The sequence below is a fragment of the Eleutherodactylus coqui genome, chromosome 2 (assembly GCF_035609145.1).
Source record: "Eleutherodactylus coqui strain aEleCoq1 chromosome 2, aEleCoq1.hap1, whole genome shotgun sequence".
In the NCBI taxonomy this organism is placed as follows: Eukaryota; Metazoa; Chordata; class Amphibia; order Anura; family Eleutherodactylidae; genus Eleutherodactylus; species Eleutherodactylus coqui.
Genome location: NC_089838.1, coordinates 302,427,783 through 302,452,815, shown reverse-complemented (window position 1 = coordinate 302,452,815; position 25,033 = coordinate 302,427,783). Strand labels below are relative to the sequence as shown.

Genomic DNA, 25,033 nt, shown 5'->3' with positions numbered 1-25,033 from the left:
CTGCCGAGCTGCAGAGCCGCCACCAGGTTACGGCCGTTGTCACACACGACCATGCCCGGTTGGAGGCTCAGCGGCGCAAGCCAGCGGTCGGTCTGCTCTGTCAGACCCTGCAGCAGTTCGTAGGCCGTGTGCCTCTTATCTCCTAAGCTGAGTAGTTTCAGCACGGCCTGTTGACGCTTGCCCACCGCTGTGCTGCCGCGCGACACCGACTTCTGCCGACGTGCTGCTGCTGACACATCTTGATTGCGAGACAGAGATTGCGGAGTAGGAGGAGGGTGGTTTAGTGGAGGAAGCATACACCGCCGCAGATACCACCACCGAGCTGGGGCCCGCAATTCTGGGGGTGGGTAGGACGTGAGCGGTCCCAGGCTCTGACTCTGTCCCAGCCTCCATTAAATTCACTCAATGTGCCGTCAAGGAGACATAGTGGCCCTGCCCGCCTTTGCTTGTCCACGTGTCTGTTGTTAAGTGGACCTTGGCAGTAACCGCGTTGGTGAGGGCGCGTACAATGTTGCGGGAGACGTGGTCGTGCAGGGCTGGGACGGCACATCGGGAAAAGTAGTGGCGACTGGGAACTGAGTAGCGCGGGGCCGCCGCCGCCATCATACTTTTGAAAGCCTCCGTTTCCACAACCCTATACGGCAGCATCTCCAGGCTGATAAATTGGGCTATGTGCACGTTTAAAGCTTGAGCGTGCGGGTGCGTGGCGGCGTACTTGCGCTTGCGCTCCAACACTTGCGCTAGCGACGGCTGGACGGTGCGCTAACAGGCATTGGTAGATGGGGCCGAGGACAGCGGAGGTGAGGGTGTGGGTGCAGGCCAGGAGATGGTAGAGCCTGTGCCCTGAGAGGGGGGTTGGATCTCAGTGGCAGGTTGGGGCACAGGGGGAGAGGCAGCGGTGCAAACCGGAGGCGGTGAACGGCCTTCGTCCCACCTTGTGGGGTGCTTGGCCATCATATGTCTGCGCATGCTGGTGGTGGTGAGGCTGGTGGTGGTGGTTCCCCTGCTGATCTTGGCGCGACACAGGTTGCACACCACTGTTCGTCGGTCGTCTGCACTCTCAGTGAAAAACTGCCAGACCTTTGAGCACCTCGGCCTCTGCAGGGTGGCATGACGCGAGGGGGCGCTTTGGAAAACAGTTGGTGGATTATTCGGTCTGGCCCTGCCTCTACCCCTGGACACCGCACTGCCTCTTGCAACCTGCCCTGCTTCTGCCCTTGCCTCCCCCTCTGAAGACCTGTCCTCAGTAGGCAGGCGTAGCAAACCAGGTGGGGTCAGTCACCTCATCGTCCTGCTGCTCTTCCTCCGAATCCTCTGTGCGCTCCTCCCTCGGACTTAGTGCCCTTACTACTACCTCACTGATAAACAACTGTGTCTCATCGTCATCGTCCTCCTCACCCACTGAAAGGTCTTGAGACAGTTGGCGGAAGTCCCCAGCCTCATTCCCCGGACCCCGGGAACTTTCAAAAGGTTGGGCATCGGTCACGACAAACTCCTCCAGTGGGAGAGGATTTGGAACCCTTGCTGCCCATTCTGGGCAGGGGCCCGGGAACAGTTCCTGGGAGTCTGCCTGCTCCTCAGAATGTGTCATTGTAACAGAGTGAGGAGGCTGGGAGGAAGGAGGAGCAGCAGCCAGAGGATTCAGAGTTGCAGCAGTGGACGGCGCAGAACTCTGGGTGTTCGATAGATTGCTGGATGCACTTTCTGCCATCCACGACAGGATCTGCTCACACTGCTCATTTTCTAATAAAGGTCTACCGCGTGCACCCATTAATTGTGAGATGAATGTGGGGACGCCAGAAACGTGCCTCTCTCCTAATCCCGCAGCAGTCGGCTGCGATACACCTGGATCAGGAGCTCGGCCTGTGCCCACACCCTGACGTGGGCCTCCGCGTCCTCGCCCGCGTCCACGTCCTCTAGGCCTACCCCTACCCCTCAGCATGGTGTATTACCAGTAGTGCAGAAACAGAACGCTGTAATTAAATGTGCCGCTTATTGGCCTGTAGTTGGAGGCTGACTTCACTTACGGAACGCACAGCAGAACCAGGAAAAAATTTTGCGCAAGCCTGCTGTAACACTTAGCCGGCTGCTTATGAATTAGGACAACTACCCCCAGCACAGACCCAGTACACTGAGGACGGTCACAGGCAGCCCAAATAGATTTTTTTCCCAAAATGTTTTTGGAAAGGCCCACTGCCTATATTCAATAAATATGTCTTCCGTCCCTGCCTCACCACTACTGGCCCTGGAGTATGTAAAATAACTGCAGACTGTTGCACTGCGGACTGGAATACAGCGGTGATGTAACAGCCAACACAGAGCCAGGAAATAATTTTGCGCAAGTCTGCTGTAACACTTAGCTGGCTGTGTATGAATTAGGAGGACAACTACCCCCAGCACAGACCCAGTACACTGAGGACAGTCACAGGCAGCCCAAATAGACTTTATTCCCCAAATGTTTTTGGAAAGGCCCACTGCCTATATTCAATAAATATGTCTTCTGTCCCTGCCTCACCACCACTACTGGCCCTGGACTATGTAAAATTACTGCAGGGCGCAATGCTCTGCTCGGCCGATATACAAAAAAAAAAAGTGCAACACTGCAAAAAGCAGCCTCCACACTACTGCACACGGTTAGATGTGGCCCTAAGGACCGTTGGGGTTCTTGAAGCCTAAAATACTCCTAACACTCTCCCTATAGCAACTCCAGCAAGACAGCACTTTCCCTGATCTTTGTCAGAACGCATCTGTGGCGAGCCGCGGGAGGGGCCGATTTATATACTCGGGTGACACCTGATCTCGCCAGCCACTCACTGCAGGGGGGTGGTATAGGGCTTGAACATCGCAGGGGGAAGTTGTAATGCCTTCCTTGTCTTTCTATTGGCCAGAAAAGCGCGCTAACGTCTCAGAGATGAAAGTGAAAGTAACTTGAACATCGCGTGGTACTCGTCTCGAGTAACGAGCATCTCGAACACGCTAATACTCGAACGAGTATCAAGCTCGGACGAGTACGTTCGCTCATTTCTACTCGTAATGCCTTTTGCTTTCGAGCTTGAAATGGAAATCAAACGATCTTTGTCTGGAGGGCGTAACTGTCGACTACTCTCGCACACGCGCCACCTATTGTAGGATAGATGTGCTATGCCAGTAATCTTCCCAGGAGTGTACTCAACAACTTCCAAAAGTTTTATGACGACGGATTACTGGGTGTACACCCCTCTCGTCCCATGGTATAAGGAGAACCTTTCCACTTTCCTTCCCGAAGAGGAAAGGGGTACAAGAGTGATGCAATACCACAGGGCCCTGGTGGACAAAGTGATGCTAAACTTCCCATCTGACAGCGCTAGCGGCAGAAGGCGCAGTTCCGAGAGCCAAGTAGCAGGGGAGGCGCGGAGATCAGGCAGCATGTTCAGCACAGGCAGGGGAACACTCTCCAAGGCCTTTGCCAGCTTTATGGCTCCCCAGCAAGACAGCGTCACCACTCCCCAGTCAAGGCTGAGTCGGAAGGAGCACTGTAAAAAGCTGGTGAGGGAGTATGTAGCCGATCATACCACCGTCCTCCGTGATGCCTCATCTCCATACAACTATTGGGTGTCAAAGCTGGACATGTGGCACGAACTTGCGCTGTATGCCCTGGAGGTGCTGGCTTGCCCTGCCGCTAGCGTCTTGTCAGAGAGGGTGTTTAGTGCAGCTGGGGGAATCTTCACGGACAAGTGTACCCGCCTGTCAACTGCCAGTGCCAACATGTTTACACTCATAAAGATGAACAAAGCCTAGATTTCCCCAGACTTCTCTTCTCCACCGGCGGAGAGCAATAGAACCTAAAGATTCTTTTCGCTGCAACTGCAGATAAAAGCACTCTTCTCTATCACTGGGAAAATGGCGCATTTATCTTTGTCAATCTGTCTCTGACATTAGTCCTCCTCCTGCTACTCCTCCTCCAGAAACAACATGTCATGCTGAACGGCCAATATTTCTGCGGAGCAAAAGGCTCAGCTACCAATGTTTTTACAATTTTTCAAAGTTTCAAAAGTATTGATACTTTAACATGAACCAATTTTTTCAACAGGGCTGCCTACAGGCTTTGTTACAAATTAAGCAACAGCGAGTTGAATCTTTCAAAAAATATTTATGGGTTTCACCTGCCCTCTCAGTTGATAAATTTTTCAGAGGTAAACTAGTACTCTTGGTACACTTATTTTTCGGGCCCACGCCTACACTCTTATCCAACTATTTTTTTCGGCCTTCGTCTATGCTCATGGTACCCCAATGTTTCAGAGGTTGGCCTATACTATTACTACAGAAATTTTACTGGGGTCTGCCTGCCTATACTTCTACTACAAGAAAGTTACAGGGGTCTGCCTATACTGCTGCCACTTAAATGTTACAGGGGTCTGCCTATACTGCTGCCACTTAAATGTTACAGGGGTCTACCTATACTGCTCCCACAAGGATGTTACTAGGGTCTGCCTATACTGCTGCCACAATGATGTTACTAGGGTCTGCCTATACTGATGCCACTTAAATGTTACAGGGGTCTGCATATACTTCTGCTACAGAAATGTTACTGGGATCTGTCTATACTGTTACTACAGAAATGTTACAGGGGTCTGTGTATACATCTGCTACAAAAATGTTACTGGGGTCTGCCAATACTGCTGCCACGTAAATTTTACAGGGGTTTGTCTATACAGCTGCCACAAGGATGTTACTGGGGTCTGCCTATACTGCTGCCACAAGGATGTTACTGGCTCTGCGTATACTTCTGCCACAAGGATGTTACTGGGTCTGCGTATACTTCTGCCACGTAAATGTTATAGGGGTCTGCCTATACTGCTGCCATGGAAATTTTACAGGGGTTTGCCTATACTGCTGCCACAAGGATGTTACTGGTGTCACCCTATACTGCTGCCACAAGGATGTTACTGGGGTCTGCGTATACTTCTGCCACGTACATTTTACATGGGGTTTGCCTGTACTGCTGCCACGATGATGTTACTGGGGTCTGCCTATGCTTCTTCTACAGAAATGTTACAGGGGTCTGCTTATACTGCTGCGACAGAAATGTTACTGGGGTCTGCCTTTACTTCTACAGAAATGGTACTGGGGTCTGCCTATACTGCTGCTACAATAATGGTACTGGGATCTGCCTATGCTTCTGCTACTGAAATGATACAGGGGTCTGCTTATACTGCTGATATAGAAATGTTACTGGGATCTGTCTATACTGTTACTACAGAAATGTTACAGGGGTCTGCTTATACTGCTACGACAGAAGTGTTACTGGGGGTCTGCCTTTACTTCTACAGAAATGGTACTGTGGTCTGCCTATATTGCTGCGACAGAAATGTTACTGGGGTCTGTCTATACTGTTACTATTGAAATGTTACTAATACTGGGCTCTGCCTATACTGCTGCTACTACAATGTTACAGGGGACTGCCTATACTCCTGCTACTGAAATGTTATAGGGGTCAGCCTGTACTGCTGCAACACAAATGTTACAGGGGTCTGCCTATACTGTTACTACAGAAATGTTACTGGGGTCTGTCTATACTGTTACTACTGAAACGTTACAAATACTGGGCTCTGCCCATACTGCTGCTACTGAAATGTTACAGGGGTCTGCATATACTGCTGCTACACAAATGTTATCAGGGTCTGCCTATACTGCTGCTACAGAAATGTTACAGGGGTCTGCCAATTCTGCTGCTACATAAAAGTTACTAGGGGGTCTGCGTATACTTCTGCTATTAAAATGTTACGGGGGTCTGCCTATACTTCTGGCACGTAAATGTTACAGGGGTCTGCCTATACTTCTGCTAATGAAATGTTACTGGGGTCTGTCTATACTGTTACTACAGAAATGTTACTGGGGTCTCCCTAGACTTCTGCAACATAACTGTTACTGGGGTCAGCTTATACCTTTGCTACAGGAATATTACAGGGGTCTGTGTATACTATGGGTGCACTTAGTCTTCCCATCGCGGTGTTCTACCTATCTGACCCCCCCCCCCAAAAAAAAACAGACTGACTAGGGCATGGATTGTGGACCGAAGCCAAGATGTATTTTCTCTCACGTTACCACAGCTAATCGGGGCACTGCAATGGGATTTCTTTATGTACCGTCTGTGGGTTCCTGGGAGCCACCCATGCTGTGGGTGCACACAGACTTCCCATAGCGGAGTTGTACCTGCCTGGCACTTTAAAAAAAAACAGACTGACTAAGGGCATGGAGTGTGGGCCGAAGTCAACATGTATTTTCTCTTACGTTACCTCACCTATCCGGGGCACTGCAATGGAATTTCTTTATGTACCGTCTATGGGTTCCTGGGAGCCACCCATGCTGTGGGTGCACACAGACTTCCCATAGCGGAGTTGTACCTGCCTGGCACTTTAAAAAAAACAGACTGACTAGGGCATGGAGTGTGGGCCGAAGCCAACATGTATTTTCTCTCACGTTACCTCACCTATCCGGGGCACTGCAATGGGATTTCTTTATGTACCGTCTCTGGGTTCCTGAGAGCCACCCATGCTGTGGGTACACACAGACTTCCCATAGCGGTGTTGTACCTGCCTGCCAGTTTAAAAAAAAACCAGACTGACTAGGGCATGGAGTGTGGGCCAAAGCCAACATGTATTTTCTTTCACATTACCACAGCTATCCGGGGCACTGCAATGGGATTTCTTTATGTACCATCTATGGGTTCTTGGGAGCCACCCATGCTGTGGGTGCACACAGACTTCCAATAGCATAGTTGTACCTGCCTGGCACTATAAAAAAAAAAACAAACAGACTGACTAGGGCATGGAGTGTGGGACGAAGCCAACATGTATTTTCTCTCAGGTTACCACACCTATCCGGGGCACTGCAATGGGATTTCTTTATGTACCATCTCTGGGTTCCTGAGAGCCACCCATGCTGTGGGTACACACCGACTTCCCATAGCGGTGTTGTAACTGCCTGCCAGTTTTAAAAAAACCCAGACTAACTAGGGCATGGAGTGTGGGCCGAAGCCAACATATATTTTCTTTCATGCTACCTCACCTATCCGGGCACTGCAATGGGATTTCTTTATGTACCATCTGTGGGTTCCTAGGAGCCACCCATGCTGTGGGTACACACAGACTTCCCATAGCGGAGTTGTACCTGCCTGGCACTTTAAAAAAAAAAAAAAAAAACAGACTGACTAGGGCATAGAGTGTGGGCAGAAGCCAACATGTATTTTCTCTCACGTTACCCCAGCTATCTGGGGCACTGCAATGGGATTTCTTTATGTACCGTCTGGGGGTTTCTGGGAGCCACCCATGCTGTGGGTGCACACAGACTTCCCATTGAGGTGTTTTACCTGTCTGTCCCCAAAACACTGACAGACTTGGGTAGGGTGCAGAGTGCAGATGGTTTACCCCTTGCGTTGTCGATGAGGTATCTGACACCCAAACAGAATGAGTAGTGTGTGGACACATGGAGTCCCCATTGCTATGTCACTCGCAGCACCATGGGCCACACAAGCTGTTTGCTGGGATGGAGGCTGACCCAGGGCCCACTCACATACTTCCCACACAGAGTATTGCTGCATTGTGGAGATGTGTAGAAGTGCTGGGCTGGCAGCTGAGTCCCCTTTATGCCCACGTTTGCAGCTCCTGACGGAGGTGGCCCAGGATTGGAATGAAGATCGAACGTCAATTTCTCATCGATTATCTACAGGATTGTGAGCTATCGCCCCCCCCCCCCCCCCGCTTTACAGAGGGTTGCTACCCGACCCTGCGGGGGAGTTGGGCAGCATGTAACCCAGGAGAAGAGGCAGCAGTGTGTCCCGCAGGCAGTGATTGTGCTTGGTTGGAGGTAGTGTGGTGCTTAGCTAGGGTGTGCCTTGCTAATGAGGGTTTGTCCAAAGTAAAAATTGTTAGGGGGGGCCCACTCTTGCCGCTATTGTGGCTTAATAGTGAGAACTGGAAACCTGAGATGCAGCCCTGCATGTTGCCCCTCGCCTGCCCTATCCGTTTCTGTGTTGATTCCATCACTTTCGTAGGTTTTCCAGATTTTCACAAATGAAAACCTTAGCGGAGCATGGGTCATATACAAAAATGCTCGAGTCGCCCATTGACTTCAATGGGGTTCGTTACTCGAAATGAACTCTCGAGCATTGCAGAAAGTTCGACTTGATCAACAAGCACCCGAGCATTTTGGTGCTCGCTCATCTCTAGTCTCTATATATTTTAGAGCCTTGTGTGGCACAGAATGTTAAGGCTCTCGCTCACAACCTGAGTGCTCTGGTTTCAATCTTCCTGTGTTTCAGGTAGCTGGTTCAAGGTTGACTCAGCCTTCCATCCTTCCGAGGTCAGTTAAACAAGTACCTAGCTTGCTGAGGGGTACAAGATGACTGGCAAGGCAATGGCAAACCACCCTACAAAAACAGTCTGCCAAGAAAACTCCACAATGCGACGTCACCCTAGGAGTCAGTCAAGACTCGGTGCTTGCACTAGGGGATTTTACCTTTACTTATATGTTACTACAGTTGTCATAAAGTACTTTGGATTTGGTGAAAACAAGTAATTCAGGCTTTATATTATTGCATGGAATACATTTATTTTAACAAATTACAAATAATGTGCAGGATAGGTGAAATGATAGTAGATATCTTCAGCAAGCCATAAGCATTGTATATAATATTGTACACAGAGGCGCAACTTGAAACTCCTGGGCCCCAATGCAAAACCCTTAACAGGGCCCCCAATTATAATGCTTTATTCATACTCCTAGGCTCCCTATATGGAGAAGAGAGGCCTTATGAGCCCCTAAGGGTCCTGGGCCCGGGTGCAACTACACCCCCTATAGTTACACCCCTGATTGTACAGCAGAACATTGTGGTTATGTCACATAAATCAGAGTTGACTAACATTTTCACAGTGTTCAAAAGCTGCTGAATCATTTGTCTAATCTATTTCCCAAGGAAATAAGTTACTGTACAAGGCAGGCTTTGTTCACATTTGAATCATGGCTTACTTTTATAACAGAAGTTACAACAGCAAGAATAATAATACATGCTGCACTATTCTTGCCATCAAAAGTGACTGCCAGAGCTGCTGACAGAGGCTCCTAGTGGAATATCAAATATATAGGTCTGAAAGGGAGCTGTAGGCACAAACTTGTAGGAGCTATCTAATTAAAACTATTTGCAAAGTTGCTTTAATTACTACTCCACTACATAGGGTGTTGGAGCAGCGGCATCCGCTCCGACCCTTGCATATTTATGGTGCTGTCAGAGCACACCTGATCAGCTGATTGGCTGGTGCCCTAAGCAGCAGACCCTGGCTGATCAATTATTGATCATCAATAGTATTTTTGCTTGGAAAACCCATTTAATTATGCATTACAACAACAAAATTAGTTTTGAAGTTTGAATTTCCTTTTAAATTGCATTTAAGCGTTTGTCACATGTAAAATATTATATATAGTTAAATCCAATTCATAATTCTAAACACTTTGTATTTTCACTTATTAAAAAATATTTCTAACCAGATATTCCAGGAATAATGTTAGAATAGTGCCACCTGCTCTTTCTATTGAGGACCTTTTCTGGGTCCAGTCCACCTCAGTAAATGTTCTTGCTTTTCTGCAGTGGAGCAGAAAAAGCAGTAAGACTGTCCAGCTCACTAATTGTACCACCTGCTCAAAGAGGTGGTGCTACTCTAATATTAGTCGTGGAATATATGGGAATACAATTTTCTTTTAATACATGTAAATACTAAAAAGAAGTTTATAATTGTGCTCTGCATTTAAAGGGGTAGTCTGGGCTTTTTTCAACCGATGACTTATTTTCTGGACCAAAGCTGGAGATCCCATTTCCTCTACTATCCACTGATGATAATGTCATGCCTGCTGCACTGGACAGCAGACCAGATGATTAGCTGATGGACGACTGTCCCAAGCAGCAGATCCCCATCAATTAACTAATCATGACCTATCCAGTGGATAGGTCATCAGTAGAAAAGAGCCCAGACAACCCCAATAACTGTAAACAATATTTTTTTGTGGGGCAAATTCTTTAAGTGTGCAATTCAAACAAAAATGTGAAGTAGAAAGCTATTGCTTGTTACAACTTTCATGTTCAGTGACATTCACATGCATAGAGCATAATCAAACTTGTCATATTCTTTGGATAATTTCCAGTGAAACTGGAACACCGAGTCACATGATAACTAACTGACAGAAGTTGCCATGTAACCCAAGACTGATAGCTGTCCTGACAACTATGAATATGCCTGAAAGTAAATCTACATAAATAGCCACATGCAAACTTGTTTAACACATATTCTATCTATTGAAAAGAAAAAAAATATTATGCAATATAGCTCTATAGTACTCTTCTAAAACACTTGAAATAATGTGAAAAACTGAAAGTGGGGACCAACTTAGCTTCTTCTCATATTTCAGCTGTGTCTGTATGTAATAACAGAAAACAGCCAAATCGAATTCCAGTTTCTTGCATGCCACTGAGGTATTTTTCTTTTCAGCTAAAAAATATTGTAAGTAATGAAAATCTTCTGGATTTAATGGAGCAGAGTTGGTAACTGTGAGCTATCTGTGATACTTTCTAGATTTTCTACCATCTGTATTACAGCTTGAACTTGGTCTTCTTTTAGGACTTGTCCAGCATTGGACAAGAATTTCTTGAGTAAAGATTCTCGGCTCAGAGGTTTTCTCCAGTGCCCATAAAAAGTGTCACATTTTCCAATCATCCTTTCTCCACTTTTCAGCAGTAGGACAACTTCTCCATACATCTTGTCAAAGTTAGCTTCATTGTCTTGTGGGTGCTCCACTACTATTTTGCTTAGCAGATTATGGATTTCATTACGAAACATTCTATCTTCATGGAAAGACGTGATGTTAACTTCACCGTCTAATAGTGCAGTGCAGGCATTGAATTGGAAGGAGTGACGAGCCTCATGTTCTGAATCAGGGTAGGGTCTGTTAATGTATTTGGAGACTGGAATTCTAAGAATAATGGTCTGAATGGTGGATGGGTTGAATATGCCATACTTCTCTTCAAACTTGCTTCTCACTGAGACAGCAGCATCAACTATCCAGTGCATTCCTAAATGTGCTGGGAAAGACTTGAACGCAATGTCTTGCTTCTGTAGAAGAAAATCGTAATGCTTTCCTGGTGAAGCAAGAGTCTTGGGCTGGTAGTCACTATAAAAAGCACTAAAACCAGAACACCCAGGCACATCATCAAGTATGAGAGAGCTAGCCTCCATACCATTAGCAGCCAGAATGGCAGCTTCAAGGCCTAACCTGGTTGCATTACCAATATGCAATGGCTTAGCTAGGGTTGCTGCATTTGCCATCGGAGCACCAGCGAGAGAGGCTGCAATTGCCAGGGCATGGGTGCATTGATCTTTGCCTAATAAAAGAAGCTTGGCTGAAGCTGCTGCACTTCCCATGGTGCCAACAACAGAAGGTGGATGAAATCTGTGTTTAGAAAATATTTCATGAATTAGTTCCAATACATTATATTTGAATTTTCTTAAAACATGCAGATTAAAGCTAACTACTCACTTTTTAGGAATATTCTTTGCTTCATTAGAAAAACTCATCAGTCTTCCTTGTATTTCAATCCCCACATTGAAAGCTGTCAGGAAATCTTCACCACTGACTCTTCTATCACGTGAAAGCAACTGAGACAGTGCCAGAAGGGCAGGAAGCACAGTGCCTGTTGGATGAGTGGCAGGGTGCCATGTATCATCAAAGTCCATGGAGTGTACCTATGTGAATAAAAAGCCAAGTACTTATCTACTTCATTTTTATGACTAATAACAAACAATGACTAATTAATACTAGAGGGCGGAGCCTGACCGCAGAGCTAGATGGCTGCTTAAGCCCAGAGCTCCCTCAGCACGGCACCTAGGAGATCCCTTTACAGCCGCTAATTGCCGCGGACATGAGGAGGATTGCGAAAGAAAGATGCAGTGACCAGCTGAGTACACCCCGAGCTCTCAAAAATCAGACGGGGATACAGAAATACTTTAAGGCGTGCGGATCTAGATCTCCACGCCCTGCCTCCAAGATGGCGCCGGCTTGTGAGGCTGCAGTCACACACAGTAAGGAGGGGGAAGGGGAGCTCTCCTCAGAGGAGGAAGACAGCAAAAGTATCTCTAAGGGGTTTATGAAGGGACTAATTCTGAATGCCTTACACCCTGTGATGGCAGAACTAGCCGAGATTTAGGAGGATTTAAAGCATATGGGGTGCAGACTAGAGGATTTAGAGACTTCCTCAGCCTCGGTTACCACTCATGCTCTGGTTATTGCCCAGGTTCTCAAGGAACAACATGATCATCTAAATCGTGCCCTTATCATGCAGGAGGACCTTGAGAATCGTAATCGACGCTGTAACATCCAAATTAAAGACCTCCCGGAGTCCTGTGCCCCAGAGTCACTCCTTAAAGTAGCCGCTGAGATTTTTGTGCTACTCTTAGGTGCAGACAGAGCCTCCTCTATAAATATAGAGCACATCCACAGAGCACTGAGACCCCCTCCTTCCTCCACAGAACCTCCCAGAGATATCATCTGTAAACTTTTATCATTTCAAGATACCTTAGCTATCCTGAAAGCAGCCAGAACCTATAAAGATCTTAAATATGGGGATGTTTCTATCCAGTTATATCAAGATCTGGCCCCCACTACTTTGGCAAAACGATGCCTCTTGTGCCACCTCTTGGAAGCTCTGAGGGCGAGGGACATAAAATATTTGTGGATTTTCCCTTTCGGACTAGGCATATCACATAAAGGTCGCAGATTGACTATCCGCTCTCCCGGGGATTTGAATGGTTGTGGGGAGCACCTGGAGCTTGACCCCATAGACCTTCCCTGCTGGCTCCCTCTCCCGGAGTTCCCGAGGCTCCCGAAGTTGACCCCCCCCCCGGAGGCATGGCAACAAGCGGGTAACCTTAAGTCCCCGATAGGGAAAAAGAAAAAGAACAAGGAACCAACAAGCAACACGGACAAAATGGCTCCGTAAAACAATCCTCACCTGACTTCCTGTGCTGGACTTTGATACCTTCCACCCTAACCAGAGGAATCAGTGGGATTTTGTCCACCTTTATCAGGTCTAATCCGCAGAGCCCCTGGCTTGCTCTGAGACCCTGGCAGGGGTACCCTGTTGACGAAGACTTTTTGTTGTATTACAAGTTGTTTATGCCTTTCCTCCCTGAGTAGGTTCTGCATTCTCTGACAATTGTTCCAGATTATGTCCAAAATAGGAGGGGTTGCGTGGGTTCCCTGGCTGACCAGGCTGAACCCGTAGTTGACTGCTCTTCGATATTTCGAGGACTGGACAACTCGCCCCCGCTGTAGGCTGAGCCAGAGATTTCGGGTCTCACCTCTAGTTACTTAACCTTTGCTGTTTCAGCTCTTTTGATTGTTACTTTACGTGTTAATTCCTATCCTATTGTCTGATTCCTCCCCCTCTCTTTTACTCCTTGTTTCCCCTCCTTCCTTCCTCCTCCTGGACGGTGACTCTCTTGAGAGACGGGTCTGTGCCAGTTTCTATCTTTCACCCTCCATATCCAGCTAATATACTCTTTTCTATCCACTTATCTGCAAGTGTCCGGGCCGATTACACTGCACTGGTGGCATGGAGGATTCCCTTCGCATCACGTAGTTTAATGTCAAAGGCTTGAATTCCCCTTCCAAGAGGCATCATATAGCGCTTCTACTAAAGAGGTATGGTTCGGGGGTGGTTTTCTTACAGGAGACCCACTTCAGGGGAGGTAGATGCCTGTCCCTCCCAGGCAGGCAGTTCCCACAAGGCTTCTATAGCTCTCACCCATCGTCCGCCTCCAAGGGAGTTGCCATCCTATTTCGTGGTACCACCACCTTTTCCTGTGAGGCCAGATATTCCGACGAGGAAGGCAGAGTTTTATTTTTAAGAGGCTCACTCAACAATACTAAAATAACCTTGGTTAACTTATATGCACCAAACACCAGTTAGGTGCCATGGTTGATTGCCCAACTTGAGGTTCTTAGACATTTTGCTACAGGTCCGATCCCTTTGGGAGAAGACCTTAACCTTACCATGTGCCCCTGGATAGACTCCTCTGTGGGAAGATCTCAAGTCTCTCAAAGGAAACTGAGGAGACTCAGTCGCATCCTCTCAGAGATAGGATTAGTCGATATGTGGCGAAGTCTGAACCCTTACTCTCGGGATTATACATTCTACTCCCAAGTCCACTCCTCCTTCCAGCGCCTGGATTATATCTTTATCTCCTCCTCTCTCCTACAGTCCATGGTCAAATCTACTATAGACTCCATCGTCGTCTCTGACCATGCCCCAGTTCACCTAAACATACGGCTACCCAACCCCACCTCCCGCGAATGACGCTGGAGATTAAACCCCTCCCTTCTTGACTCTGAAAGTGAGAGATTGCAATTAAACAAACTCTTGGAGGAATACTTCCAACTAAATAAAGCAGAGGAACAAACTATTCCAATGATATGGGAAGCCCATAAGGCCTTCGTAAAAGGACTTTTGATCTCTCTGGGCTCCAGAATCAAGAAGAAACAACAAAAAGAGATTGATGACAAATTAGCTCAAATTGCTAAACATGAACAGATAGCAAAACTTTCCCAAAGCATAATATCCAAGGATAAACTTATATCCCTGAGAAAGGAACTCAAACTTTTACTTGAAACTAAATGCAACAAGAAGCATCTTTACTTTAAAGGGGTTGTCCCGCGAAAGCAAGTGGGGTTATACACTTCTGTATGGCCATATTAATGCACTTTGTAATGTACATTGTGCATTAATTATGAGCCATACAGAAGTTATTCACTTACCTGTTCCGTTGCTAGCGTCCTCGTCTCCATGGTGCCGTCTAATTTTCAGCGTCTAATCGCCGGATTAGACGCGCTTGCGCAGTCCGGTCTTCTTCTTTTCTGAATGGGGCCGCTCGTGCCGGAGAGCGGCTCCTGGTAGCTTCGCCCCGTCACGTGCCGATTCCAGCCAATCAGGAGGCTGGAATCGGCAATGGACTGCACAGAAGCCCTGCGGTCCACCGAGGGAGAAGATCCCGGTGGCCATCTTCACCAGGTAAGTAAGAAGTCACCGGAGCGCGGGGATTCAGGTAAGCACTGTCCGGTTTTCTTTTTTAACCCCTGCATCGGGTTTGTCTCGCGCCGAACAGGGGGGCTGTTGAAAAAAAAAAAAAACGTTTCGGCGCGGGACAACCCCTTTAAGCACATAGTGTACGGCCAAGGTAATAAGGATAGCAAATATATGTCCACCCTTATTAAAAAGGCTTGCTCCAGAAACTCCATAAACTCGATCAAAACCCAAGCGGGCCCCAAGGTCTCTTCCACCCAAGAGATAGCCAAGGAATTCCAGCTATTCTATTCCCAACTTTATAATCTCTGAGATCCCCTAACACCAGAATTGAGACTTAACGCCAAGACCCACATAGAATTCTTTTCGGAAGACTAAAATACCTACCTAAAATAGAAAACAATGAAACCGTGGACTTCATGTCCCCTGTCTCCCCTCAAGAAATAGAGGATCTTATCACCTCCTTTCCATCTGGTAAAAGCCCGGGCCCATCTCCCTTATAAACTTTGACATGAAGCTCTGGGCAAAATTGCTCACAAAAAGATTAGAAAAACATATTACTAAATTAGTCAACCCGGAACAAACTGGCTTCTTAAAAGGAAGGGAAGGCAAGGATAACTGCCTTAGACTTCTCCACGCTGCAAGATATTCCCAAGTCCATAATATTCCCTTGGTGCTAGTAGGCTCGGACGCTGAAAAAGCGTTCGATCGCGTGAACTGGCTCTACATGGAACTTGTTCTCCTCCATTTTAACATCCCACCCAAATTTGTCTCTGCAATCCTATCTCTGTATGCTATGCCCCATGCCAGACTTAAAATCAATAATTCACTCTCCCCCCCTTTAACATAAACAATAATACACGACAAGGCTGCCCCTTATCCCCTACCCTTTTCATACTGGCTCTGGAACCTTTTCTTCAAAAGATAAGGAGGGACCCCTTGATTCTGGGACTGAAAATTGGCAGAGAGACCTTGTCTGTGGCAGCATATGCGGACGACATAGTCTTTCTCATCACGAATCCTGAACAGGGCCTCCCCAGACTTACGTCACTCTTAGAGGAATTTATAGTCCTTTCTAATTTTAAAATTAACTTCAGTAAATCTACAGTTCTCAATTTCTCCATCTCTTCCTCTAGATACAAGGTCCTTAGCAGCAACTCCCCTTTCTCCTGGTCTAACTCAAACATCGATTTCCTGGGAATAAGTTTCACTAAAAAAGCAGAAGACCTCTTCACGGCAAACTTTCTTCCTCTAATAACCAAAATTAAAAGTTTACTAAGTTCCTACGACTTACCCTTTATTTCTTGGCTAGGTAGGAAAAACATTATAAAATCGTATGTCATCCCCATTATCTTATATAAGATCAGACACCTTCCTATTTTCATCCCAACCTCTTTTTTTAAGACTCTCAGATCAATTTTCTCGAGGTACTTGTGGATGGGAAAGAGACCAAGATTGGCCCATTGTCTTCTCGTCAGACGACGCTGTGAGGGAGGAGTGGATCTCCCCTGTGTTCGGGAGTTCTACCTTGCCAATCAATTGAATTATTGGATGAAACTTTCCCGTCCGAGCAGAGATCCTCTTATCCAGACATTAGCTAGAAGAACGTATGGCCCTTCTTTCATAGAAGATCTATGGTTTCCCGGCAGGGAAATTCATAGGGGCCATGGACTCAACCCCCTATTAAGAGGCCCTCTTGAGACATGGGAGACTCTGAGAGAGACTCTGGCTCCTAGCCCCTCTCCTAGCACCCCCTTATGTGAGCTATATAAATTTATGGGTTTAACCCTAGACCCATGTTCGGCTGGTGCTTGGGGGATCCTTGAAGGTAAATGCTTTCAGGACATCCTCTTTCGCTCTCGTAAACCTCCTTCCTCCTTATTGGAAGATCTCCTCCCAAACCGGAACTTGCCTTTTCTAGTAGCGACACACATAGTGAAAGTCTTTAAGGACTTTTTCGGGATACACAAATTCGACCAGGCCTCTGACCCCTTTCGAATCCGCAATCAATGGTGCTTCCATAGCCCCTAGGAGAATAGGATTTCATCTCCCCTCCGCTGATATAGAAACCTGCCTTCCTCATTTCTTGGGAGAGGGAGCTCCGCATATCTCTATCCAGAGATGAAACCAAGCTCATCCTTAATTATGCGTTCAGCCTGTCTCCATGTGTCACCTCACAGGAATCCCACTATAAACTCCTGGCGAGGTGGTACCGGACTCCGCAATGGTTGTTTGACCATAAGCTGGCCTTACAGGACAGGTGCTGGAGATGTGAATCTGCTACTAGCTCATTTCTGCATATACGGTGGGATCGCCCTGTTATAACTTTTTTCTGGAGGGGCATAGAGATGGTGCTGAAAAAGCTTTCCCCTAATCTGGCGCTCTCCCCTGAGGTGGTTCTTCTGTGGAGGCCATCCCCTGCCTTTCACCCTCGTAAACACAAACTGATTGCCCTTTTGCTCGATATAGCGAAAGCCCTGATCCCTCTGATGTGGAAGCAGCAAGATGCTCCTACTCTGACTCTCTGGAGGGACAGAGCGGATCTTTTGGCGAACTTGGAAGAGCTCTCCAGTTGGTCTAAAGGGACCCATGATAATTTTCTAAAAATCTGGAGCCCATGGCGGGCTATTAGGAGCGACGTGGTCGGAGGGTCTCCCAGTGCCGGCGACATGCAGCAGTCGGGCTGAGAAGGGAATATTTCTCTGGCCCACACACAGGAGGGAGACAGCCTCACTATACCTCACAGCTCAGGTTCTACCTTAGCCCTACTGGCTCCAGAGGGTCCTTGAGCTTAACCCTTCCTCTCCCTCCTCCTCCATTACTGGCTTAGAATGAAGCTGACATCGGGAACGTCATTGTGGGCGCAGCTGATGAGAGCCCCAACGTTGGAAATAACCTTTCCCCCTCTCCGGAGCTCACTCTCCCCTCACCCTCCCTCGTTTTCCCCCCCCCCCCCCCCACCCATCCTCTCTTAACGCTTCCCATTCCCCCCTTTTGTCTTCCACAGTATGTTTTGTTTGAACAGGTCCTTGCAATAATTACTCACAATACTGGCCTCGGTTGAGACCTGATGATCCCCTCTTTCTCTTTCTTAACCCAAAGATACTGTACATGCCCCGCGGTAATGCCTAGATATAGCAGATTGTTAATGCATATGTTTATCCTTGTCTACAGTTCTACATATGTACGGTACGCTGTAAAATTCTCTTTTGTCTTTTATTGTGAAAATTTAAAAAAAAATTGATTTAAAAAAAAAAATAATAATAATACTAGAGATGAGCGAGCACCAAAATGCTCGGGTGCTCGTTGCTCGAGTTCAACTTTCCGCGATACTCGAGGGTTCATTTTGAGTAACGAACCCCATTGAAGTCAATGGGCGACTCGAGCATTTTGTAATCACCCATGCTCTGCTAAGGTTTTCATTGGTGAAAATCTGGAAAACCCAAGAAAGTGATGGAAACGACACAGAAACGGATAGGGCAGGCGAGGGGGCAACATGCTGGGCTGCATTTCAGGTTCCCAAGTCCCACTATTAAGCCACAATAGCGGCAAGAGTGGGCCCGCCCCCTAACAATTTTTACTTCGGACAAACCCTCATTAGTAAGCCACACCATAGCTAAGCACCACACTACCTCCAACTAAGCACAAGCACTGCCTGTGGGACACACCGCTGCCTCTTCTCCTGGGTTACATGCTGCCCAACCCCCCGCGCACGACCCAGCGTTCACACCGCTCACAAAAGTGTCCCTGCTCAGCCTTCAGCTGCCCTCATGCCACACGCTAACTGCATAGCCACACCACCCTCATGTCTATTTCTCAGTACATCTGCGATGAGGAGGAACCGGAGGCACACACTGCAGAGGGTTGGCAGGGCCAGGTAGTGACCCTCTTTAAAAGGGGCGGGGCGATAGCCCACAATGCTGTACAGAAGCAATGAGAAATCCAATCCTGTGCCCCCTCCGTCAGGAGCTGCAAACGTGGGCATAGCAATGGGGAATCCATGTGCCCACGCAGTATTCATTCTGTCAAGGTGTCGCATAGCTCAATCGACACCTCAAGGGAAAAGCCATCTGCGCTCTGCCCCTTACCCAAGTCAGTCAGTGTCTTTGTGACAGAGAGGTCAAACACTTTGATGGGAACTAAGTGGGCACAAACAGCATAGGAGGGTCCTAGGCAACCTAAGACATGAACGAAAAATAAATGTGCACAGCGTAGCTGTGCACATCTCATTAGCGCTGTATTGCTCCTGCAGTTTGTCCCAATGCAGTGCCCCGGATAGTAGAGCTAACGTCAGATGAAATACAGGTGGGCTTCGGCCCACACTGCATGCCCCAGTCAGACTAGGGTTTTCTATAAGTAGTCACAGGCATGTACAACTCCGCAATGGGAATTCCGTGTGCACCTACAGCATGGGTGGGTCCCAGGATCCACGGGGCGGTACATTAATAAATCCCATTGCAGTGCCCTGCACAGCTGAGCTAACGTCAGATAAAATACAGGTGGGCTTCGGCCCACACTGCATGCCCAAGTCAGACTGGGGTTCTTTATAAGTAGACACAGGCAGTTACAACTCCCTAATGTGAAGTCGTGTGGACCGACAGCATGGGTGGGTCCCACAAAGCCACCGGCAGTACATAAGTAAATCCCATTGCATTGTCATGCACAGCTGAGGTAACGCCAGATAAAATACAGGTTGGCTTTGGCCCACACTGCATGCCCCAGTCAGACCGGGGTTTTTAATACATAGACACAGGCAAGTACAATTCCCTAATGTGAAGTCCGTGTGGACCGACAGCATGGGTGGCTCCCTGGAACCCACCGGCGGTACAAAAATACATCCTATTGCAGTGCCCTGGAAAGCAGAGCTAACGTCAGATAAAATGCAGGTGGGCTTTGGCCCACACTGCATGCCCCAGTCAGACAGGTTTTTTTTTATAAGTATACACAGGCAGGTACATCTCCCTAATGTGAAGTCCGTGGGGACCGACAGCATGGGTGGGTCCTAGGAAGCCACCGGCGGTACATAAATATATCCCATTGCATTGCCCTGCACAACTGAGGTAACGTCAGGTAAAATGCTGGTGGATTATTCGCTCTTGCCCTGCCTCTACCCCTGGCCACCCCACTGCCTCTTCCAACCAATCTTGCGGCTGCAATTGCCTCACCCTCAGAAGACCTGTCCTCAGTTGGCTTATCACACCGGGTGCGGTCAGTCACCTCATCGTCCAGCGGCTCTTCCTCCGAATCCTCTGTGCGCTGATAGACAACTGTGTCTCATTGTCATCGTACTCCTCACCCACTGAAAGCTTTTGAGACAGTTGCCGGAAGTCCCCAGCCTCATCCCCCGGACCCCGGGAACTTTCCAAAGTTTGGGCATTGGTCACGACAAACTCCTCCGGTGGGAGAGGAACCATTGCTGCCCAATCTGGGCAGGGGCCCGAGAACAGTTCCTGGGAGTCTGCCTGCTCCTCAGAATGTGTCATTTTCGTGGAGTGAGGAGGCTGGGAGGAAGGAGGAGCAGCAGCCAGAGGATTCAGTGTTGCAGCAGTGGACGGCGTAGAAGACTGGATGGTCGATAAATTGCTGGATGCACTTTCTGCCATCCACGACAGGACCTGCTCACACTGCTCGGTTTTTAATAAAGGTCTACGGCGTGGACCCAAAATTGTGATATGAAGCTGGGGACCCCAGAAACTGTCCTCTCTCCTAATCCCGCAGCAGCCGGCTGCGATTCGCCTGGACCAGGAACTCGGCCTATGCCCACACCCTCACTTGGAACTCTGTGTCCTCAACTGCGACCGCGTCCACGTCCTCTACCCCTACCCCTACCCCTCAGCATGCTGGATTAAGAATCAAGCAGAGAGAGAGCGGTGTAAAAATGTTTGTGAATTATTGCCGCGCAGTTGGTGGCTGCCAGCGGTAATATAACGCAAAATGAAGCCAGAGATAAATTATAAGGAAGGCTGCACTTAGGCCTTGCTGTGCACTATGCAGTTTGGATGGACGTGAAGTCCCACAGGCCACGCAGGCAAATGCACTGGGTCACCGGTAGCCGTAAAAAGGATTTCTTTTTTAAATTGCCTTATTTTTCCATGCAATGCAGGCTGAGGCTATGCAGTGCGTATTGCACTTTCAATCTATGGGCGTCGGGCACACCGTGCACTTTTGAGACAGCAGGCGTATAACACAGAGCGGTGTAAAAAAATTATTGTTTCTTGGCGTACACTTAGAGGCAGACAGCGCTGACGTAACGCAAAGTGTGGACAGAAAAATATTTAAATGAAGGCTGCACGCAGGCTCTGCTGTGCAATACTGAGGTACTACAACTCCCAGCAACCACGGAGTTAAATGCACACGGTCACAGGTTGCCCTAAGAAGGACTCTTGGAGTTCTTGTAGACAGGATTCTACACTGCCTGACCAATACTGCCCCTATACTCAAGTAGAGACTGCAGCCTGAGAACGCTATAGCCTGTACGCCCGATATACATTAAAAAAAAAAGTGGAAAACTGCTCCCTGCACCCACAGCAGTAGTGCACTAGGTGAGCTGTGGCCCTAAGAAGGACCGTTGGGGTTCTTGTAGACAGGATTCCACACTACCACTGTCCCTGCCTCACCAATACTTCCCCTATACTACGTAGTACAGACTGCAGCCTGAGAACGCTATAGCTGTAATGGGGCTGCACGCCCGATATACATAAAAAAAACCCTGCAAAACTGCTCCCAGCACCCACAGCAGTAGTGCACTAGGTGAGCTGTGGCCCTAAGAAGGACCGTTGTGGTTCTTGAAGACGCTAACACACTCCCTACAGCAGCAGCAGCACTTTCCCTGATCTCTCTTAGCGTGTGTCTGTCGCGAGCCGCGGGCGGGGCTGATTTAAATACTCGGCGGTCACTTGATCTCGCCAGCCACTCACTGCAGGGGGATGGGATAGGGCTGGAACGTCACAGGAGAAAGTTGTAATGCCTTCCCTGTGTTTCTATTGGCCAGAAAAGGGCGCAAATTTATCAGGGAAGGAAATTTAATTGAGTCGAGTGCCACGTGGTGCTCGTCTCGAGTAACGAACATCTCGAACACCCTAATGCTCGAACAAGCATCAAGCTCGGACGAGTGCGCTCGCTCATCTCTAATTAATACGGATTATGTTGTGATATTTGTTTCCATTATGTGTCATTGTTAATATGTACTTACAGCAACTCCATTGGCATAGGCTGCCAGGGTTGGTGGGAGCTTTAAACCTTTTCGGCCATAGACTGAACAGAATCCAGAATTGTCCTGAGCTGAGAAATTCAGGTCCTAAAACGATAAAAAATATAAACTCTAATATGACCAATACAATATTGATATGATAGAAGTACACTACATCCATCTTTATTGCAGTGCCTACAATCATTAAGATATTTTTTACGCCTTGTGCTGTAGAAGCTCCTTCTAATATTACAGACAGAACATTGTTACTTTACCTGGCAGTATTTCACCACAATATTAAAGACATATGTTGTGCTGCCAACCAGTCCCACACCAATGTTGTCCAGTATCATGCGCTTACTTCTGTGGCGCACTACATCAGATAGATGCTCAGGACGTGTTCCATTGATAAATGATGCAAAACTGTTGGTGACTGTGTCTTCCAATTGGTCTCCAATTGCCACTGAAAATAAGTATAGTCATATATAGCCTATATTGCTCAATTGTATTCTTACACAAAGTTGTGGGTTTATTCTGTGCTTGGTATAAACTTGTGGTCAGTCTGTGCATTACTATCAATATGACTAAATACAGTAAGACTGATCAGGTTACATTCTAGGGGCAAACATAGAACTTTCAAGGTAATATGATGAATATTTACCTTTCACAGCTAATTTGTGAATATGTCTTGATAGTTCATGAAATTTCCTGGTGTTCTAGATCAAAAGAGAAGCATTGTAACTAGAATATGTGCTGGTATATAAACATTTATCTTTGTTATATTAAATAGAGAACATATAGAATAAATGTAGCATGAAAAGTTGTTACCTCTAAAAAATTTTTAAAATACTTGTGTGATTCACATATGTTATATATGTGCCATTCCTCCATTACTCCTCTTGTAGAGGTATGAAAAAAATGACATCTAGATGTCACTATCTTCGCAGCCAAAGGGTTATTCTAGTTGGAAGACGTTTTCCCATATTCTGTGAGTAGGCGATAACTAGCTGATTGATGGTGATCCAATTGCTGGGACCCCCACTGATCCTGAGAATGGGGGTCTGGTCTGTCCCCAAATGAATAAAGCAGAGACTGCTCCATTCATTTCATTGACCATGGCAATCTCCACTGTCATTAAAATGTTTGTAAAATAGCCTAGCTTTCCAGATAAAACCAGAAGATAGAACTACAGCAAATAACTGAGTAATTCTAAAAATAGTGGAATGTTGTGATCTCTAAATTTTTGTCCTGCACGTGTGTTATCAGGAAATAATGATAAAAATATAAGCTGTTCAGGCAATTTTTAAATATATTCTTTATATAGTTCCACAGGTAGATTTTGAAGGATGAGAATTAGAAATTACATTTTTAAAGTGTTAATCATGCCAATATTTTACACTATCTAATCAAATATACACATCTGTACATACACAAGACAGAGAATATGGAATTAAAATTATTATTAGTATTATTAAAAGTATTTGAATATCTTTAAAAGTCTTACTTACATAGACAAGAGGGGAGAGCATCTTGAGCACAATGTGTGTTCTGAGTTGTAATTTTGAGGAGCTGTATCACTGTTTAGAGTCCTTAATTTTGTTCTTGATATTTATAGTTTGCATTCTTATATCATTGTCATGTCAAAACAAATAGGTGGAGTTACTTGCAGAGCTTACACACAGGAAGCCTGTAAAACATTATTCTGGGAATTGTTGCAGGAAGTAAAGTAACTTGCAGAACAGGTTTAGACCCTTGAGCCTATAATCCTTATCTTGCAGGTTTCTGTAAATTACATTCCTGCTCAAAAGTCATTATCGGGTACAACTGTAGTCAAAAGGCTGCATTACTGATTGGAGGGGATGTGCAGAGGTTGGGATGCTCCTGGGCCACTACTGGGGGTCTACCCCCTTTAACTTAGGGATTATCCTACTACTACATGTAAAGTATAATATAAATGTCTAATTTCACTATGCTGTCCTGGAATGTCCGGGGGCTGGGCTCTCCCAGAAAACGCTCTATGGTTTTCTCACAGGTGAGGCGCTGTAACCCGCATATTATATGTCTCCAGAAGACCCGTCTGACTCCAGAGTCTATATCATGGTTGCGTAAGCCCTGGGTCCAGTGGTCCATCCACGCTACCCACACTTCATACTCCAGGGGAGTATTCATCCTGATACACAAGCGACTTAGATGGGAGCCTGGTCGGACCCTGAGAGACCCTGAGGGGAGATATGTCTTTATACAGGCCTGGGTTGAGTCAAATCCATATGTTATCCTTGGGATCTACCTGCCGCCGCCGGCGAACCTGACTATCCTTCATCAGGCGGCCCAGTTTGCGGCTCAGTTCCCAAACGCTGCTGTTGTCTGTATGGGTGATTTTAACATATTGCTTGACACAACATTAGATAAATTTAGCACTACTCTGCCCATTTCTATTAACCCACACCCTACAACACTAACTACATTTACTCAGGAGGTGGGCTGGCAGGAGGTTTGGAGAGCTAAACATCTAGCGGATCGGGACTTCTCGTGCCACTCAGCCGGCAGCAACTCTCTGTCACGCATTGATTACATTTTCGGTAACGCCCGTGCTTGTTCAACAGTAGCGAAAGTAGGGGTGTGTCGGACCATTCTCCCCTTTGGGCTGAATTTGCTATAGCAAATAGTAAGACTAATAGACATGGTTGGAGAATACATCCCTTCTGGCTAAGTCTATTTGACCCACACGATCATATTCCCGA

At 47.0% G+C, this 25,033-nt stretch overlaps 1 protein-coding gene across 1 annotated transcript; it reads right to left on the bottom strand.

Annotated features, from left to right (window-relative positions):
* Positions 1 to 8,563: 8,563 nt before the first annotated feature.
* Positions 8,564 to 23,944, bottom strand: LOC136612810 (cis-aconitate decarboxylase-like). Its single transcript, XM_066593503.1, has 6 exons — positions 23,801 to 23,944; positions 22,954 to 23,008; positions 22,568 to 22,755; positions 22,296 to 22,400; positions 11,563 to 11,768; positions 8,564 to 11,475 (listed from the first exon to the last, which is right to left on the bottom strand). Exons 1-6 carry the CDS (start codon positions 23,819 to 23,821, stop codon positions 10,554 to 10,556), a joined length of 1,497 nt encoding a protein of 498 aa, XP_066449600.1. The 5' UTR covers positions 23,822 to 23,944; the 3' UTR covers positions 8,564 to 10,553.
* Between the last annotated feature and the right edge of the window lie 1,089 nt (positions 23,945 to 25,033).

Bases quoted from the DNA above. Each gene is read 5' to 3' on its own strand.
- LOC136612810 (XM_066593503.1), bottom strand. From the start codon at position 23,821: ATGCTCTCCCCTCTTGTCTAT. The intron at 22,401-22,567 runs GTAAAGTAACAA...TTATCGTTTTAG, and splicing joins TTGTGGTGAAATACTGCCAG to GACCTGAATTTCTCAGCTCA. The intron at 11,769-22,295 runs GTAAGTACATAT...TTATTCACATAG, and splicing joins CCTATGCCAATGGAGTTGCT to GTACACTCCATGGACTTTGA.